The following is a 16,289-nucleotide window of genomic DNA, read 5'->3' as shown; positions in this document are numbered from 1 at the left end:
GGTTTAGTTTGTCTGTTTGTTCATTTTGGGTTTATCTGTTTTTTTGGTTTGGGTTTTTGGTTTGGCAGGGGGGTGTGGTTTAGTACTTGATGTACAAAGCAAATTACTCAAACAGCCTACAGGCAGTGCACTGTATCTGCACCAAAAAAATTTCATCCCATTGTAATAGCTTATAGAATAATTAGACGTTAATCACAGCAGGCATAATTCACACACAAATGCTTGTGTCTTTCTTTTGACCTAATATAACCAAAACAGTAGTAATTTTATGTAGGTTTTCAAAATTGAGGGCTAAATATAGACAGACTAGTAATCCCACTAAATTCAGTGAGATCATTCATCTTCTTAAAGTTAAGCAGATGCATTTGTCTTAGGAGACTGTGAGCAACTATCATAAACTTTCTAGGGACAAACACCTTGTCTTATTCATCCACAGAATCAGCACTATACCCTTTTGGGCTATACAAATATATCTTCAAATCCTGAACATTCAACACACAGCTAACAGAAAGACTTTTTTCATAAAACACAAATTTAGGTTGACAACACAAATCGATTGTCAATGTTTTATATGAAAGTGAGACTGGTTAGTCATTGACTGCTTAATAGATATTTCCAAACCTTCCTACACGTGGCACGTCTAAACAAACTTTTCAAAGCTTCTTTTTAAACTCTTACTTCATATTTTATACTTATTTCCATATATTTTCAGATTTTGCCAATAAAAAAAACCCCAACTTTCCAAACAGAACAAGAACATACCATAAACTATTTTTAGTCTTTTGCATTACGTACAGCTGAAGACATACTAACCCTTTACTTATTTCAACAGGGTGCAGCAACAGCTTGTCTGCTTCTTTTTTTTTTTTTTTAAATGATGACAGATATGAAAAGTCAGTTTGAAAAATGCTATTCAGGTCTCAGAAAAAGCAAGTAATGTCTTAAGTTTTTGGAAAATAGACAAGTGAGTTGCAACAGTAAATTCCATTTAATTCCAGAGCTTTGGGGGTTATTTCAGAGGCCACAAGATGCATTATAGTAGTAACACACACAGAATTTTCCACTCAATGAAGCAAGAACTCACTTTAAAATATTTTACTACCTGCCAAGTCATGTCTTCCTATATGCACTTGTAAAAGAATAGACATTTAAAATTTAAATACTCATGAAGACCTGATTATTTTTTTTTTAATGTTCACAGTTTAACAGTTATGATTTAAAAAAATCAAAATATTTTCCTCTTACGTGGTATATCATAGGTTATCCAATACTCCCCATAGATGTCCATTTGGAGACACCCACAAATGAACTTTAACTTGTTTTATGAATATGAAAAAAACCTTAATTTTAAGTTGACTAGCATCATCATAATGACAAAGGTATATATAGAGATATATGAAAAAAAGCAGTTTCTAGCCAATGAGAAATCAAGGGTGTTTTATTATTCCTGTGGACAAATTTGATCCAGTCACTGACTATGGATTCCGCCTATCTAAACACACACAGATACATATAAATATACCCCTTCGGGTTTTAATTTGTGCTATATATTTCCCAGTTTTGCCAAATCTAAAGTTAACTAAGTCAACCACAATACATCCAACATACACATAAAAAGAATTCTGTCAATTCACCGTAAGAAAAATAAGATAATGACAACATAACACACTGCAGCTAAAATACATGTATATTCTAACTGAAAATGATTCGTATTCTTTCCAAAATATTGAGAATTTATTTCCCATTTGTTTCAAAAATTTCTAAGTTACTACAAAGTTGGGGAGCGGAGAGGAATCTATAAAAAACTGCACCCTAATAGTTCCTAAGAAACATGAGTTACTCAAAAGGAATTAAAGCTTGCTACAGGTCATGAATTCAACAAACTACCTCAAATTATAAAATTAGACAATTTTAACCCTGCTATTTAGGATTTTGAGAGCTTATAAGATAGACCTAAGGAATCTTACCAGCACACAGCAAACCAATTAGACCAAATTCTCTTCTGAACTGACTCTAACTCATAGGAATGATGCTTCATATACTCATCAAGTTTTAAAACATACTTTGGAAGGAAATATTTTTTACCATAAAATCTGCTTAGGACTTATCTAGTCATATTTTTTCACACTGTGGGGATGCAAAGGAAGTTTAAAATACTCACTTGGGATACATTGGCTCATAAAGATACTTGTCTCTTGCTGATGGGATTTCAAAAAATAAGATGTATCCATTTGCAGTCTGAAAGAGAAACACTGGTAAGATATATGTCTAGTTCATCTGCATGAGTAAAATCTACAGATTCTTGCGATTTCTACATATGTCTCATATATTGAACATTAATACATACTCATACCAAGTTTCAGATACACTAAAAAACTGTGTGTTCAAATTCATCCCGGGTAAAATCCACACTAGCCCTTAAAGCCTACTGAATAGATCACTCAGTAGGTAGAAAAATGGAAAAACACCATTGCTGACGTATGTGTCCAGCAGAAATTTTCCTCTGATTCATATAAATACATAAAACCAGACAGCTACATCAGATATTTAGAACCTGGACACCTAACTCCCACCAGCGAAGAGAATTAATGCACAAAGCATGTAGTAGAAGGTAGCAAGCCTTCAGAACAAGAACTCAAGGTGTTTGGACAGTACGGACACTACACAGTGCAAATAAGCTAGGCACTGCCTCGCAATGTTTGTCATCCAGGTAGTTTTCCAAAAATCCTTATGTCACACAGTGTCTTAGATATTAAAACACCTTTTCAAAATCTTCCAGTGTCTGGAAAAAATTTATACTATAATTCAATCCCAAGTCATATTCTGTCATTCTGGAAGACTGACTTCAAACTATAACACTATTCAGAGAACAAATATAAATCATTTAGTTATCAGGTGTTCCAGTCATGACTAGAAGCTGATCCAGTGTTTGTATATGCACAGGAGAGGCAGATGACCAGTAAGGTTAGTTGTTCAAAGAAGTACGATTTGTTTAAAGCACAAATTTATCCTTCAGGCAAAAAGGCAAATGCATTTTGGTTAAAGTGTTTCCATCCAATCATTTTAATATGGGCAGGGCATGTACCTAAAGCACTATTACTGGAGACAAGAAGCACTGAAATTAATGGTTTCAAGTTGCTTTGCAAAGTTGGTTTCCTTTTCTTTGAATAAAGGAAAAAGTAACCCTCTTGTTAGCATAGTTTATCAGTTCACAGATGCCATATTTTTCCCCAGTCAAATATAATGCTTTATCATGAAAGAAATTTGCGGTTTGGCTTCAAAGTCCAAGAAACGCAACTATTCTCATTCAAAGCAAGTATCTTTCTCATGCAAGAATAAAATCCGAACCATAATTGGTGAGCTTGAGACAGGCTGAAAATAAATGGAAACTTTTCTATGTGCAGTAATATCATGTTCAGGTATTATGTGGTAAAGAAACATGCTCATTTCTAACATCTTTACAGGTTCTTTCCGTTACATCATTAAATATTTAACCTGTAAGTGATCTTATCCTGGAAAGAAAAGTAAAACAATACTGTGAAGTATCTTTATACTGATATTGAGGTACAAAGGGCCTTACTGAACACTATTCAAAGAACAAACTTGCTATTGTTACAGGTTCATTTCTAAATAGAACCTCAAATTCCATGAAAAGCTGGATGAAATGCAGAAGCACTCAACCATACGCTTCCTGCAAATTGATCATATTCATTCACATAAGTTTCCAGATTGCTTTAGAAATGTCTGTGTTGCAATGAACTTACTAAAGTAACCATCACTGTCATCTGTACCCTGATCATTCTCATCTCTGACAGCCAAAAGTATAAGCATACAGTACCTTTCAAGGGATTTCACCACATAGTTTCTCATATGCTATGATGTTTAATAAAGCTCCGCCTTAGCTATGGGAATGCAGACTGAAAAGCGGTCTCCATCAGAGGACTGTGTGTAACAGGGGAAGGACTCAAATGCCTTGTTTATTTCTCTGTATTGAAGCATCTTGACCCAGTTCACAAGTTTAACTACTAGAATCCGCTACCTTAGGTGTATGTACTAATCTAGACAAGGAACAAAATATTTCCCAGTAACACTGGAAAAAATACAAATGCAGCAATATGAGAGAAGAAACTACAAAATATCAGGGAAAAAAGGTCAGTTTAGAAAATATACCAACAGTTTAGCAATAGAGTATACCAGTATAGAAGAAGTTAGAATTGCTAGGGGATGATGACAGTGTGAGAACTGCTTAAGTTTGTTTAACTGCATACCATTAAAGCTACTTGAGGTATTTTATAAAGCCTTATATGCTAGACCAAAGTTTGCCTTCAATACAAATAATAATTACCTCAAAGCATATGCTGCAAAGTGATTTATTTTCAAAAGGATGCTCTGAACACTCTGGCAGTCAGAAACGACAAACGCTGTGCATCACTGCTCTAGTGGACATTAAATACAGACTACAGTCTCCATTACTATGTTGTTAAAAAAAAGTGAATGTACCACTTGGCTAATAAGTACATACTAAGCCTTTTGTTCACCTTCCTAAAAACAAAGTACAACATAATTTTGTTATTACATAAAACTACTACAATCAAGCAACTCAAGAGCACAGGTAACAACAGGTAGAAACTAAATCACCTAAGTCAGCTTTCAAACTAGTATTTTTAGCTATTGCACAGGACTTCAGTAATTAACTGAAGTTAATTCAGTTCAACAAAACTGATCGTACAAACTATTCTTTTTTTAATTAATAACTTGCTTTGCCATTGCTCCTTCATTTGTACTCGTTAGTTTTCTTCTGAAGAAAAAGTCACAAAGAAGGGAAAAAATGTTTATTCTCTTGGAAAGATGTTCACAGTTTTAGTTAGGGATAAAAGTATCATGCATCAGCAGGAACACCTTTATTAAGCTCCCAAAACTGCCTTTCCACCCCATCTCTCTATAACAAAAATACCAATATTTGTAAATGTGGTCTTTCAGTAGGACTCCTTAACTGTTTCAAATTCAACTTCACATATATTCCAAAAGCATTATTAAAAGAAACTTGCAAAACAGAACTGGTGTTAAAACTACCATAACAAACATACTTGACTATATTATTTGTATATATACACCCAGGAGATGCAATATAAGCATAAGAAACATGAAGAATATTAGAAATTTCATGACACTCATTGTTTTATAAACTGTATGACCATTTCAAATTTTAATTTGTCAAACTCAAGTTTACAAACTGAGACTCTATAGGCATTTAGATTCTGACATCACCTGCCAAAAAGAACACTATATATTCAGCTGCAGAAAAACTTGAAAGCATGGTAACTGAACTGGTAACTAAATTAAAGCTAGTCTGACTGTCAACTAAACCATAAGGTCTCTTGAGCACATGGATCCCAACACCACAGAAAAACAGAACATGCAAAGTAATTCGATATAACAATTTAAATATTTTCTGAACTACTGCATAAAGGTATAATTAAAATATGTTTAGATAGTTTACTTGTGATGATATGCTGTATTAAAAAATTGAAGAATTCTTTTTTATTCATAGTAAATTCTTTTTTATTCATAGGGCAGGCAACTCAGGAAGAGTACAGGGATCTTGTTAAGTCATGCGGAGATGAAATTAGGCAAAATCTCAGCTAGAACTCAATCTGGCCACTATCGTAAGAGACAACAAAAAATGTTTTTACAAATATGTTAACGATAAAAAGAGAGCCAAGGAGAATATTTATCCCTTATTGGATACAGAGGGGAACATTGCCACCAGAGATGAGGAAAAGGCTGAGCTACTTAATGCCTTCTTTACCTCAGTCTTTAATAGTGAGACCAGTTATCCTCAGGGTACTCTGCCCCTTGAGCTGGAAGGCAAGGATGGAGAGCAGAATATATCCGCCATAATCCTGGAGGAAATAGTGACCTACTATGCCATCTGGACACTCACAAGTTTTCGGGACCAGATGGGATCCATCCAAGAGTACTGAGGGAGCTGGCAGAGGAGCTTGCCAAGCCACTCTGCATCATTTATCAGCAATCCTGGTCAACAGGGGAGATTCCCAGAGGACTGGAGGCTTGCCAGTGTGAAGAAGGGTTGGAGGGAGGATCTGGGGAACTACAGGCCTGTCAGCCTGACCTTGGTACCAGGAAGAATATGGAGTGGTTCACCTTGAGTGCGCTCACATGGCATGTGCAGGACAAACAGGGGATCAGACCCAGCCAGCATGGATTCATGAAAGGCAGGTCCTGCTTGACCAACCTGATCTCCTTCTATGACCAGGCGACCTGCCTAATGGATGAGGGAAAGGCTGTGAATGTTGTCTACCTGGACTTCAGCAAGGCCTTTGACACTGTCTCTCACAGCATACTCCTTGAGAAGCTGGCAGCTCATGGCTTGGACAAGTGTACACTTCGCTGGTAAAAAACTGGCTGGATGGACAAGCCCAGAGGGTTGTGGTGAATGGGGTGAAATCCAGTCAGCAGTGGGTCACAAGTGGTGTTCCCTGGGGCTCAGTACTGGGGCCAGTTCTGTTTAATATCTTTACCAATGATCTGGATGAGGGGATCGAGTGCACCCTCAGCAAGTTCACAGACGACACCAAGCTGGGAGGGAGGGTTGATCTGCTGGAGGGTAGAAGGCTCTACAGAGGGATCTGGACAGGCTGGATCGATGGCTGAGGCCAATTGTACGAGGTTCAACAAGGCCAAGTGCCACATCCTGCACTTCGGTCACAGCAACCCCATGCAGCGCTACAGGCTTGGGGAAGAGTGGCAGCAGAAAGCTGCCCAGCAGAAAAAGACATGGGGGTGCTGGTTGACAGCCAGCTGAATATGAGCCAGCAGTGTGCCCAGGTGGCCAAGAAGGCCAACGGCATCCTGGCCTGCATCAGAAATAGTGTGGCCAGCAGGAGCAGGGAGGTGATTGTTCCCCTGTATTCGGCACTGGTGAGACTGCACCTCGAGTGCTGTGTTCAGTTTTGGGCCCCTCACTACAGGAAAGACATTGAGGTGCTGGAGCGTGTCCAGAGAAGGGCAACCAAGTTGGTGAAGGGTCTAGAGCACAAGTATTATGAGGAGCAGCCAAAAGAACTGGGGTTCTGTAGCCTGAAGAAAAGGAGGCTGAGGGGAGACCTTATTGCTCTCCACAACCACCTGAAAGGAGGTTGTAGCGAGGTGGGTGTTGGTCTCTTCTATCAAGTAACTAGCGACAGGATGAGAGGAAATAGCCTCAAGTTGCGGCAGGGGAGGTTTAGATTGGATATTAGGAAAAATTTCTTTACTGAGGGGGCTGTCAGGCATTGGAACACAGTGCCCAGGGAAGTGGTTGAGTCACCATCCCTGGAGGTATTCAAAAAGCACATAGACAAGGCACTTCAGGACATGGTTTAGTGGGCATGGTTGACGGTTGGACTCGATGATCTTAACGTCTTTTCCAACCTAAATGATTCTATGATTCTAAATGTTACAGAAGTCTCCTTTCTGCCTTTGCTGGTAACTATAAGCATTTGCGAACTGAATATATAATCTGACACTATCAGAAATACTTCACTGCATTGATTTCATGAGATCCTTTTAGGTGATTTAAACATTCTAAACCAGCTACTCAGAAAAGTCTACCCCTGCATTGCACACAAGAAAACGGGAACACAGAAAGTTTAGTTGATTTAGAGTCGTGATGATATTGGTAGAGACACAATCTATTCCATAAACCGTCTGGTATTTTCCACTAAGATAACAATATCTGGTTGGTTTAAAAACTACAAAGCATTACAGGCACCATTTTAAGCACAAAAGATGGTTTATATTGGGAGATGAAGTCTGTGTACCAACAAATACAGTAGTTGTTACCCAGTTTGTCATTCCACATAATCAACTTCTGATGGGGAAATTTAATGATATCATTCTTTTCTTCTGCACCTTCTCACAAGAAAATCTTAAATACAATAGCCTTAATTTTAAAAGCTAGAAAAAGAAACTTACCCAATTTAAGACCTGGTCCTAATGTAAGACCTGACCAAAAGTCACGAAGAGTATCATCCTATATTCTGACTCCCATAAACCCTACTCTCACCTTTGTTGTGTCTACTTTGCACCTCGAATTTTTAAATGCTGGTACTGAAATAGTCCACCGCTGTGAGCATAGCACCAGCTACAAAACAAGATTTTATTTCCATGTGAGACAAGATCTCATCTTTACCTTCAAGACTCTTAACAGAAGAGTCTACGTATCACCTATCACTGCCCTTGTTTCTGTGTTCTCAGTGCCTTACAATTTTTTTTAATCACCAAAAGATACTGCACCTTAATAAAGCCACAGTTTCATCCTCTTAAGACCTATCTTTCTCAAACACCTGTAAACCCTATTTATCAAGCTAAATATGCTTATGTCATCTAACTTCTCAACTATGTCTTTCATTCACATGTCTTCAAATTCCCTTATTCTTTGTGACCAGATTACTAAAGTAATGAGATGCTGGATCACCCCTCGCCAATACATCTAAACATAATTTTAATACAAAGAATGGCAGTTCATTCTTCAGGGGAAAAAAATAATGAAAACTACTAAAGGAAGCTTCTATCATTCAAAAAAACCTTGGTACTATTATATATTTTTACAAGATAAATATCAATTAAATGTACATACAATCTGCAAGTTTGCATAAGCAGAAATTGGTAATACAAAACTCTCTTTGTAATAGTTTAACTGCAGTAAGAAGTAAAAACCCTACTTACTGAAACAGCTATCATGGTGCTGTCAGGCCGCCACTCTGCTTGTTTATAAGGTCCAAACTGAGAAGCTGCTTTTGATAGTTCCTTGTAGCTTACGATTAATACACTGGGCTGGAGGAAAAAAAAAATAATTATATCTCATATCTAAAAGGAATGGGATGGTTGTTATATTGTGATATAACTGTAAGCAACTATATTTCCGTAACAGCAACAACACATTTCCCTTAAAGAGTGAGGTTAAAAAATTAGTGTATATTTGACAATGCTTTACATGATGGTGCTTTTAAAGGGTGTTTATGCAGAACTGCCACACTGTCATTCCTAATCTCACTCCTTCAAAACCTGGATATTTAAATAAAATACTTCATTTGCCCAGAAAGGAGCCATTACAGAATACAGAAGTAGTTTCAAGTTAGACGAAGGGTGACTGACGCTTAAGATGAACAGAAGCATCTCAAATAGGCTCCTATAATGAAAAGGACTTTGAATTAACTAGGATGAAATATTCTATAGAGTATTTGGTACAATGATTTGCTTAGTTTCTACTAAATGCATGGGCCATTGTATTAAAGAGAATGATAATCAGGAAATCTGTTTCATACCTCTTCAAGAACAGGTTGCCAGAAATTGTGCAAAAAATCCACCTTTACAGTTTGCTGAAAAGATTTTGCATATGATGACATGCACTCATTAGCACCTTTCCTCCTGGGAATGGAGAAGAGTTTTGGGGTCATGAAGCCCAGAAAAAGCTACCGTAGGCACTAAGTCTTCATTCCCTTTCATGAAAGCAGTTGAGAGCACTGACACAAAAACCTAATAGAAAGTTAGCCTTCCTTGCTCCAATGCTTAGAAACAATCTTCCTTCTGAAATATATTTAAGAACTGTTTGCACTTTCTTGCTCTTGAACCAGTAATAGCTTACAGCTTAGATAGGCATCCCTCCTTCTGCTACCCTCCACCACTGGGAGATGGGGATGGAGAAGTATGTGCATATATAGTCGTAAGGTGACAACTATACTGCCTCAGCCTTCAGTTCAATTAAGCAAGCCACATTTTTCTTTCTTTAAAAGAAGTTTCCCCTCATCTTCATAACAGAAGCTGTCCCTAACTTTATCAATGTCAATTTTTCTTCAGAGTTGTAGCAGCAAACTGTACCAAAAAGAGCATGCTCCTTCAGCCCCTGGAAAGGAACCAAAAGGCTAATCACTCTTTTTTGCTGAAAGTAATCATGAAACTGCTTGGCAAAGCTTGTCATCCACCACTAGGACCACAGGTGATGGCAACTTACTATTGTTCCTAGTTAGTTTACTTGCTCAAGCAGCAGAAGCTGATACAACAAATATAAAAACATTAATTCTACCCAGAAATCAAGTGGGTGTGTGCTACCCCAGAATTCGGTGGGTATCTACTGCTATCATATTTGGCATCAGTTGCTTCAGTTTCCCTTAAGAAAAAGTAGAGTTACAAACAAATTAATTTAAAAGGAAAAATAGTATGAAACAAAGTAATCAAATGTTTTCACCATACATATAAATAAGGAGCTGAATTAATGTCACACAGGCAGTCTTAGCCTTGGTAAATTCATGGTATGACTTTGCATCCTGTAAACAGCATTATTACTTAAATTTCACACCCACACATAAATAAATTATCAAAAATAAAGTTAAACATTTAAACTGTAAAGTATAACAAGCAAACTAATCTTTACCCTAAGAACTATTTATACTATTATAGCCATTTCAATTCATGTGGCTTCTTTTGCAGATACTTGCAAATCAAATTCTCTAACATTAAATAGATAACTAATTATTCTTAATAGATTCTTACTAATTGTTCTCATGAACTACACAGACTTTCACTGCTTGGCTTAGACCCACTTTAAATGCCTTAGATATACAGAGAAAAAGTGCCTTGTGACAGTACAATCTTGGTAATCTGCATCATTAGTGCAAATCTGGAGACCAATCTTAAAGCACTTCTGTGCTTCAAGCATTTTAGCAGCAGGCAAAAAATATTTTAGAAGCTCATTAATGCACAACAATTTTATTTCTATATTGCTACTTTACAGAACATAATGACAGTGTTTATACTGTAATGTTCTTGTGACATTTATCCACAAGCAAGCTGCTATTACACCTTAGAACCTGGAGGAACTTTCTGTATACACAGCACCTATAATATTTATACAAATTGACTTCTAGACTGATCTCATTTTGTGCCTTACAGATGAGGACTAAAGGAGTTATCATTAAGAGTGCAAGTAATCATTTTCATCTTATTGCAGTTTAAGTAGCTTCTTACTAGAAAGCAGACTCACTTCTACTTCAATATGTCACAAAGGGTACGTAGCTAATGGTTAAAGCATAAATATTTCACTGATACAATTTATTTCCACATACACCACAACTCAAAAGCATGTGAGGAAAACCTTAACACACAAACTTTATCCCCCTGTTCACAAGCTTCCCACAAAAGTGTGAACTGCTACAAGGTTAACTAAGCTAGAAGGGCAGCTTGATATCCTGCTCTGCTCATGCAAGAGAAAGATAAATGGTCATTTTACATCTGAAGTCACTTATTACATTTAAAGTTACTGAAGGTGTATAATGGCACAGGAGTATGTTCTCTAAACAGGAGTATATCAGCCTAATTTTAATTACTTCCCCCAAGCAGAGCAAGCCATTAAAGACATCTTTTAACAAACATAAGCGCCTAGTTAGCACAATACTTATCTCTGGTTAGTTTTAGATACTTAATTCATCGCCTGTACAGAAACAGTAGGGGTTTAGATTCTATTACACAGAATTTTCCCTAAACCTTTACATTTGTTTCTGTTGGAAGAACCAACTCTCCATGTCAGCTTCATGAAAGCTCCATGGTTCTTCCCTCTTTACACTTCTGCATGCAGCTACTAAAATTATAAAGAAATCTAGTTAAAGACAACTAATGAAACATGTGCACTGTAAGTGAAGATATTGATTCTCCTTCTTTATAATGCTTAAAATCTGCTTGCTGAAATGTTAATGGTAGAGCCACATCTTTTGGAGAAACTGGTGATTCCAGAAACCTAGCAAGTGACCTAACAAATAAAGAGTTACTTGGAAAAAAAAAAAAAAAATTGTCTACAGAACAAAAGTAAACAGCTTCAGTTCTTAGGGAAGAAAGAACACAAGACTAAGGAAGAAAGAACTGAGTAAGCAAGTCTTTACTCGAATTGCAACTTAAAACTAGCAAAAGCTTCCCAAAATAGATAAGAAGCATATCTGGCATTTTACAATCTGCTGCAGAGAAAAACTAGCATTTTGATATAGTACATTTTGTGTCTCAGGAGGAAAGTAAGGTCAGGCAAAACAGAAGCTGCCACTCACTTATGAACAGAACAGTAGAGGTGGATGCTCACAGGATAACAAAACTGGTGAAAAAAATGGGAAAGATAACCTTAAAAATAATATAGTAGTATCATTATGAAAGAGTAAACAAATTCTCCAGTGCTCTAGTTCATGCTACTGAAAAGAGAGAAACAGAATCCCTTGTTCAGACAGTTAATATACTTTATCTCCTTCACTTCTTATACATCATTCAGCTACCTTGGCTACCTCTTCACAAGAGCACCTTAAACAGGAGCTCTTACTCAGAAATCTTTATGCTTCTCAACAATGCCTTTCTAGCATAAAACATTACTTTTTTTTACTGATGTGATATTATGACAACATTCACAAGGGGCAGCTGAAAGCAAATGTGTTTTGGATGGCCAATACTGAAACAGAGGAATTCCACTATTTATAAAACAGTAAGATAGCAAGCTAGCTTCATGAGCAAAGACACCTAACTCAAACTACTTTAAAACTCACTTTTCTTTCATTATCAGTTGTTGTTGTACCTTATGAATTCCTTTGGACTTTCCACTAAGAAAGATGAGCTCTGCGTCAACCTCAGGACAACATACCTAAGCAAACAATTTAAAAAAACACCACAAAACAACACACAAACCAAACCCACCGTGAAATAATTTAAAATTGTTTCTATTTTACTTAATTTTACCCGGCCAAATACATCTTTCCCATTTCCCTTTTTAAGCAATAACTATGAGCAGCATAAGTAGCCTCAGAACACCGAACCATATAAAGTAATTTTTATGAAGAAATCTATCAAGATATATAAACCCTCCAGCAAATTCTCTCAGCAAGCTTAGACATGGGATATTACCACTTCAGTTCCCTAAACACAAACATTCTACCACATTTGATGTAAATGCAAATCAAGTAGACATTTAAACCCTAAACTAAGACATGAATGTTGCTCTGAACAGGCCATCCTTAAATAGAACAAGTAGTACAGACTTGAACAGCAGCCCTTATAGGAGCAAGTGTCTGTCCTAACTGAGATGTTTAAAGGGCTTCAAAGAAAATGTTACATTAACCAATTGGAGAGAGGTACAACCATTGTTTGTTTGACAGAATATAAAATAATGAAAAAATGAGTTTTCCTTAATTTGGATTCTTTTGTTTGACTCCTGCAGGTTAATGACAAACTGTACATATAGTGGATTTAACATGTTAAGTGGGTCAGCAAATACAATGGAAAACTATTGGACTAAGTTTGAGAAGTAAACACCTAACAGGATGTATGCACTTGGACATTGAAACTTCTTAGTGCTCCTTTATTTTTGGTTGCTCTCTTACCATTAATCCACTTCAACCCAGAAGGAAAGACAGCAAGACAGGAACACTGCCATTTACAGTCACCCCCAAAATGACTAAAAACATGAAGTAATACTCTTGCTTAGGCCTGTGGATGTTCCTGTAAGACACCAGCACTCCCATAATTTTTATGCGAAACAAAGAAATAGTTATTGTACCTGCATTAAATATGAACAGCAAAATCATATCCTTGCCTAAATTCTAAGAATGTTGCATCAAGCAGTTGATAGTCATTCTCGAATTCTTACATACTGCAAAAAGTTAAATCATTTTTTAAAATACTGATACAGTTGCACTGAACCCAATTATTTCTGCTCAAATAATACCCAAGAACACTGACAAGCTCTGAATGTTTTGCCTAGCCTATCCATAGTCAACATGTTCAGCTCTGAATTCCATTTTTTATTTTGCTCTTTTTATTGTAACTATTAATCCAAAGTAACTTGAATTTTAAACCCAAGTAAATTTCACAATCCTTAATACTTTCTTTTCTCTTTTAAAGCACTGTCATCTTTAATGCCATGAATTCACTATTACTAATTTATTTTCCACAGAATTTTTTACATTTAATTATAGCTTTCAGACACTGAATATCTGGAAGACTATCAGTCTTTTCACAACTTTTATGTCTAGGAAGAAGATTCTTGTATTTGGTGAGAGCATGAACAGTATTAGCAGCTGACAACATGGTATTATGTATAGGTTTCAGTTTTTTAATGCAACATCAATACAAGAACCTGCAAGGCCATAGATAATCGTTAAAATCCTAATACCCTCAGCCTCTAACAATTTACTATTCTAGACATCAAAAATTGATCTCATTTAGAATGAAGAGGCAAATTCTTTCAAAAACACAAATGTTCTGCTTAGTCTTTTAAGACAAATGCTTCGACGCTTCACTAGGCTATAGGCACAAGACAAAAATCAAAAACATGCTGTTCTAATAAGCTTATGATCTAAGTGACAAAGACAAGGCTAGGAGAAAACAGAACAAAAGCCTGGTGACACTGTGCACTTCATTTTCGTCATTAGTCTGTGCTCCACTTTAAAGGCTGAAGCTTTGTAGGTTTATAAACTAATAAACCAGAAAGGTTAGATGGAAAAAAGAAAAGCATGCATGCATAAGGAAAATTCATCGCTAAGGACCAGAACAAAAAAAGACAACCACAAAAAACCATATTGTCAGTAACAGAGATAGAAGGTGGTGATAAAAGAATTTCTAAAAGCAGAGCTAATTATAAAAACATAACTCTCTTAATTCAGTTTTAAAAGCAGCTGGAAAGGTCAGAACCAGCAGAGTATCCATCCAACAAACACAGCAGACACAGCTCCCAATACTGTGCTTCACGTAAGGTACTGTGAAAGAGTTCAAAAAACCAAAGTGCATCAGAACTGTCAATCACTACCTCTCCCAAGCTGAAGTTTTCAGTTAACCTACCGCTCAAAAACATTGCCAATAAGAACGGCCATATTCTATGAATCTCTACTGCTCCTCAGCTCCATAAATTGCCAAGCGCTTAAATTTTTATTAAATGGAATTGTGTGTGATGGAGAATAGACTTTCTAACCACATCTCTGATCTCATACTGGCAAATGACTCTGTTATGTGCAGCTAATGGGAGAGTCAAAACTCATAACCAAGGACGCTTTTCTCTTCATGCAAGTCATTCTCAGATGTCTTTCAGATGTTATCTATTTTATATTAATACAGGAGACACGGAAAACCTTGTAAGGCCTACTAAATATTCACATGACAATTTTACATTTCACATGCTAAATCCATCAGTCTAACAGGTATTTCTCTTTTCTTTAATTATATAACCACAAATACATCTTTACAATAGAAGCAACAGCACAACTGTTACTGTTACTGACATATAAAAAGAAATGGCCTTCTTGGACAAAAGTCTGATGGGTATCAGTAAGAGGTTAGCATCTCAGGGTTAAATTACTAAGGAAAAAACACAGCAGAAGCAGCAAGACACCTTAGTTTGCACTGATGCTATCTGTGTCATATTGTTCACAATACACAACCACTTACATCGTTACCAAGATGCCTGTTGTCCATTTTGCAGCCAAATTCCAGAAAAAAACACTATAGAGATTGTATCTAATCCTATTTAGGAAAAGGCCACATACAATAATTCAGTAAATTATTCTGCTTACAGACGAAAGCATAATCCTGAAAGCACAGTGAAAACAATTATTTTTTTCCTTTTAATGGCCACCCGCAATAAAAAAAATTACAAAACCAAATGCATTTTTTTAAACATATTTATTCATATAGTGTATGAACTATAAGCACTAGTGTCACAAGTAACTCCTTTTATAGCGTGCCAAAATTCCAGGTTACAGAGATCACTTCACTAACACAGGCATAGTCCCCTGTTTTGTCCAATTTGTTTAAATAATGTGTATGCTTAGATTTAAAGCACTTACCAAGTGCAACTTTAATACTGAACAGCTAGAGACTGGAAAGCACATAAGAATGAGTTATGAGAGCTGCCTGAATATAGACTTATTCAGCATTTAGCATGAATACAGATTATTTGGCAATCTAGGATTCTGACATGCATGCTTTCCCATAAGCTTATAGTTCATTTGGGTGATCTGACTCAACATCAGATCATCACAAAAAAACAGGAAACTTTAAAAACAAGCACGGATGTAAATCACAAGCTGATAAGCACCTAGGTAATTAAGAAATGCTCCTCAAAATGAGTAGTTGGGGCAAACTACTCTTGTCTTCAAAGAGCTTACAAAACTGGTTTTGACTAGCAGAGTCATAGCAGATAATCCAACAACCTCCAGGAATTTCATTAAATATTCAAGTCCAGTACTTACTCCTGTCATTGCCACAAG

The 16,289-nt window shown here is 36.4% G+C and overlaps 1 protein-coding gene across 4 annotated transcripts in view; it reads right to left on the bottom strand.

The window, feature by feature from the left end:
* Positions 1–16,289, bottom strand: part of RIC1 (RIC1 homolog, RAB6A GEF complex partner 1) — a 57,448-nt gene that overhangs the window by 36,983 nt on the left and 4,176 nt on the right. For 3 of the 4 annotated variants that reach the window (XM_075021582.1, XM_075021585.1, XM_075021583.1), the window contains exons 2-3: positions 8,731–8,838; positions 2,162–2,238 (exon numbers count right to left, since the gene is read on the bottom strand). In XM_075021582.1, the coding sequence (XP_074877683.1) occupies positions 2,162–2,238; positions 8,731–8,838 (185 nt within the window). The remainder of the gene's footprint in view (positions 1–2,161; positions 2,239–8,730; positions 8,839–16,289) is intronic. The other variant, XM_075021586.1, reaches the window with a different exon arrangement.

This window comes from Buteo buteo, chromosome Z, assembly GCF_964188355.1.
Source record: "Buteo buteo chromosome Z, bButBut1.hap1.1, whole genome shotgun sequence".
In the NCBI taxonomy this organism is placed as follows: Eukaryota; Metazoa; Chordata; class Aves; order Accipitriformes; family Accipitridae; genus Buteo; species Buteo buteo.
This window is presented reverse-complemented; position numbering and strand designations above follow the sequence as displayed.